The following is a 5,000-nucleotide window of genomic DNA, read 5'->3' as shown; positions in this document are numbered from 1 at the left end:
CAATCAATCACTCACCCACTCAATCTCTCACTCAATCACTCTCACTCACTCACTCACCCACACACTCTCTCTCTCACTCAATCACTCACTCTCACAATCACTCACTCAACCACTCACTCACTCAATCACTCACTCACAATCACTCACTCTCACAATCACTCACTCAATCAATCACTCAATAACTCACTCACTCAATCACTCACTCACTCAATCACTCACTCAATTACTCACTCAATCACCCACTCAATCACTCACTCTCTCGCTCACACTCACTCACCCACTCAATCACTCACTCTCACAATCACTCACTCAATCACTCAATCACCCACTTACTCAATCACTCACTCAATCACTCACTCTCACAATCACTCACCCACTCAATCACACTCACTCACTCACACTCACTCACACTCACTCACTCAATCACCCACTCAATCACTCACTCTCACAATCACTCACTCAATCACCCACTCACCCACTCAATCACTCACTCAATCACTCACTCAATCACTCACTCTCACAATCACTCACTCACTCAATCAGTCAATCACACACTCACTCAATCACTCACTCAATGACTCACTCTCACAATCACTCACTCAATAACTCACTCACTCAATCAATCACTCATCGACTCAATATCTCACTCACCGACTCAATATCTCACTCACCGACTCAATATCTCACTCACCGACTCAATATCTCACTCACCGACTCAATATTTCACTCACCGACTCAATATCTCACTCACTTACCCACTCACTCACCCACTCACTCACTCACCCACTCAATCACTCAATCACTCACTCTCACAATCACTCACTCACTCAATCAGTCAATCACACACTCACTCAATCACTCACTCAATGACTCACTCTCACAATCACTCACTCAATAACTCACTCAATCACTCATCGACTCAATATCTCACTCACCGACTCAATATCTCACTCACCGACTCAATATCTCACTCACTCACCCACTCACTCACTCACCCACTCAATCACTCACTCACTCAATCACTCACTCTCACTCACTCAATCACTCTCACCCACTCACTCACTCAATCACTCACACACTCACTCAATCAATCACTCACATACCAACTCAATATCTCTCTTAACTCACTCAATCACTCACTCACTCACTCTCACCCACTCAATCAATCACTCACTCAATCAATCACTCACTCACCCACTCAATCACTCACTCAATCACTCACTCACTCACTCACTCACCCACTCAATCACTCACTCACACTCACTCACACTCACTCACTCAATCACTCACCCACTCAATCACTCACACTCTCTCACTCACTCAATCACTCACTCAATCACTCAATCACTCACTCACTCATTCACTCATTCACTCACCCACACTCTCACTCACTCACTCAATCACTCAATCACACACACTCACTCACTCAATCACCCACTCACCCACTCACTCACTCACACTCTCTCTCTCACTCAATCACTCACTCTCACAACCACTCACTCAATCACTCACTCACTCACTCAATCAATCACTCACTCAATCACTCAATCACTCACCCACACTCTCTCTCTCACTCACTCACTCACTCAATCACTCAATCACACACACTCTCTCACTCACTCACTCACTCAATCACCCACTCTCAATCACTCACCCACTCAATCACTCACTCACTCACACTCACTCTCTCACTCAATCACTCACTCAATCACTCACTCAATCACTCACTCAATCACTCACTCACTCACCGACACTCTCTCTCTCACTCAATCACTCACTCTCACAATCACTCACTCAATCACTCACCCACTCAATCAATCACTCACTCACTCAATCACTCACTCACTCAATCACTCACTCACTCAATCACTCACTCACTCACTCACTCAATCACTCACTCAATCACTCACTCACTCAATCACTCACTCACTCAATCACTCACTCACTCAATCACTCACTCAATCACTCACTCTCACAATCACTCACTCAATCACTCACTCAATCACCCACTCAATCACTCACTCAATCACTCACTCTCACTCACACTAACTCACTCAATCACCCACTCAATCACTCTCTCACAATCACTCACTCAATCACCCGCTCAATCACTCTCTCACAATCACTCACTCAATCACCCACTCACTCAATCACTCACTCAATCACGCACCCACTCAATCACTCACTCACTCATTCACACACACTCACTCAATCACTCACCCACTCAATCACTCACTCAATCACTCACTCACTCACTCACCCACTCAATCACTCACCCACTCAATCACTCACTCAATCACTCACTCACTCACTCACTCACTCACTCACTCACTCAATCACTCACTCAATCACTCACTCACTCACTCAATCGCTCACTCAATCACTCACGCAATCAATCACTCACTCAATCACTCACTCAATCACTCAATCACTCACACAATCACTTAATCACTCACGCAATCAATCACTCACTCACTCAATCAATCGCTCACTCACTCACTCAATCACTCACTCACTCAATCACTCACTCAATCACACACTCAATCACACACTCACTCACTCACTCACACACACACACACACACACACACACACACACACACACACACACACACACAGACACAGACACAGACACAGACACACACACACAGTCACACACAGTCACACACACACACACAGACACACACAGTCACACACAGTCACACACAGTCACACACCTGTTTGGGACACTGGTTCTGGCAGGAGGTCAGCAGATGTTTGCTCTGTTTATCAGCAGTCGTGAACTTCCTAAAAGACATACACACACTCATGACTCCACACATTAAAAAAGCAATATTATTGAGAAGTAACTCCCTCTGACAGATACGTGTGTGTGTATCGTCATGACTGAGGCGTGTCACTCACACACACTCGATGTACAGGTTAGAGATCCTGCAGTGGCAGCGCTGGCGCACCATCAGCACACAGGGCGGGCAGTTGCCACGGTGACAGGGCAGGGCACAGGGGTGGGGGCAACCTGGGGGGCGGGGCTTAGAACACCCCTCCTCACACTGCACACACTCCGGACCGGCCTACACACACACACACACACACACACACACATGATGAAACCAGCTCATCCTGATGACAGAGCCAGTTGCATCAATGTCAGAAAGTCATGTGACCTTGCTTAGCTTTATCATGTGACCTACATTAGGGTTATCTGACTCTGAGGTCACATGATGGCACTCTAAACTGCACGTGTGGTTCCCGCAAGCTAGACTCCGCCCACATGGCCGACCACAGGAGAAAGGCCCTCGAGCGTGACAAGGGACCGGACTGACCTGCCACACACACAAACACACACACACACACACACACACACACACACACACACACACACACACACACACACACACACACACACACACACACACACACACACACACACACACAGAACATGATTCCGACTCCAGACCTGCAAATGTTAATCATTCGTAACCAAACAATCAAAGTCTTGCGTCATGATACGAGTCATTTAATGTTTGTGTGAGAGTGTGTGAATGAGTGATTGTGTGTGTGAGTGAATGTGCGCTTGTGTGTGTTTTTTTATGTGTGAGAGTCGTGTGTGTGAGTGAGTGTTTTTGTATGGGTTAGTGTGTGATTTAGTGTGGGCTTGTGCGTTGTTGTATGTGTGTGCATTCGTGTGAGTGTATGTGCTTGTGTGTGTTTTTGTATGTGTGTGTGCACACGTGTCTTTTTGTATGTGTGTGTGTGTGTGTGTGTGCGTGCGTTTTTGTGTGCGAGTGAGTGTGTGTGTTTACCTCATGTTTTCCCAGACAGGCTCTGTAGAGAAACACAAAACACAAGATGTTTTCATTTACACTCCTGATCCAGCAGCAGGACACACAATGACATAATCTATTGTAGTTGGACTAACTTAAAAGACACACACACACACACACACACACATAATTACTGTAAATCACCATTTTAAAGAATGTTTGAATTACACACATAAATACACACACTCTTTGGCTGCGATGGACCAGAGTGTGTTAGCCATATGTGCTCAAACCCCTACAACACACACATGCTTTCCCAGTGTTCCTACAAACACACAGCAGTGAAGTCTGCAGTGAGCGTGCGTGTGTGTGTGTGTGTGTGTGTGTTCCTCACGTCGGTATTGGCACCAGGCAGGGAGGACACGGAAGAGCCATTTGCACAAACGCAGGAGTCGAGGGCTTCTCCCACGGACCCGCCAGCAGAGCCTGAAACAAACAAACACACACACACACACACACCAGATTCAGCCGTGAGATTCGACTATTCTAGACTGAAACTGAGGTTTCACAACAAAAACTGAAATACAAGTAGACAAAATCCTTTAACTCTTTCCCTGCCAGCGTTTTTATTCATTTGAAATGAACACCCTCCAACTGCGGGTAAGAATCATCAGTGGCGGGAAACGCTGTCGATCACGAGCCGATTTGGCGTTAATTATAATGTTTACTCAGTTTGCTGAGGAAGTTTGTGTAAGTCTGTGCACATTTAGCGCAAATACTCATGAGTGATCATGATATATATAATACAGCCTATTTCACACAATCTGCTCATATCTGGCGTTCTTGAACACACACACGTCACTACGCAACAAATAACGGTACGCTTGTTCATTTATATTGAAGCAATAGCGAAGATTAAAAACCCTTTGGTGAACAAAGGAACACATTGGTATTTTCCAACATCCTACATTTTATTTGATGTTCTTTGTCCTGTATTGATCTGTCCACATAAAACACATTATTTTGGTGAAAAGGATGAAAGAGGAAGAGAGGAGATGCTGGACGACAGGATTTAGTTTGAATAAGAAATTAATGTATAAAATCCAAATGTTATTATATATATATACACCGTGACGTAGTTAGTCTGGTTAAATTCTTATCTTTTTTGGCTAGTAGAAGTTCTGAATGGCCGGTAACTTAAAAATCTAGTAGCCAAATTCCCCGGTGAGTGAAAGTG

The 5,000-nt window shown here is 45.1% G+C and overlaps 1 protein-coding gene and 1 long non-coding RNA gene across 3 annotated transcripts in view; both read right to left on the bottom strand.

The window, feature by feature from the left end:
- Window positions 1–2,074, bottom strand: part of LOC143749348 (uncharacterized) — a 2,613-nt gene extending 539 nt beyond the window's left edge. The window contains exons 1-2 of one of the 2 annotated variants that reach the window (XR_013206927.1): window positions 1,987–2,074; window positions 400–442 (exon numbers count right to left, since the gene is read on the bottom strand). This is a non-coding gene — a long non-coding RNA (uncharacterized LOC143749348). Of the gene's footprint in view, window positions 1–399; window positions 443–763; window positions 854–1,986 lie in introns of those variants that run through there. The other variant, XR_013206928.1, reaches the window with a different exon arrangement.
- nfxl1 (nuclear transcription factor, X-box binding-like 1) overlaps window positions 1–5,000 on the bottom strand; it is a 44,402-nt gene that overhangs the window by 6,200 nt on the left and 33,202 nt on the right. The window contains exons 14-18 of the mRNA XM_077241858.1: window positions 4,158–4,249; window positions 3,803–3,824; window positions 3,191–3,322; window positions 2,904–3,070; window positions 2,717–2,786 (exon numbers count right to left, since the gene is read on the bottom strand). Coding sequence (XP_077097973.1) covers window positions 2,717–2,786; window positions 2,904–3,070; window positions 3,191–3,322; window positions 3,803–3,824; window positions 4,158–4,249 — 483 coding nt within the window. The remainder of the gene's footprint in view (window positions 1–2,716; window positions 2,787–2,903; window positions 3,071–3,190; window positions 3,323–3,802; window positions 3,825–4,157; window positions 4,250–5,000) is intronic.

Source organism: Siphateles boraxobius, unplaced genomic scaffold (genome assembly GCF_051911475.1).
Source record: "Siphateles boraxobius isolate OS27281-9 unplaced genomic scaffold, OSU_SipBor_1 240, whole genome shotgun sequence".
Taxonomy (NCBI): domain Eukaryota; kingdom Metazoa; phylum Chordata; class Actinopteri; order Cypriniformes; family Leuciscidae; genus Siphateles; species Siphateles boraxobius.
This window is presented reverse-complemented; position numbering and strand designations above follow the sequence as displayed.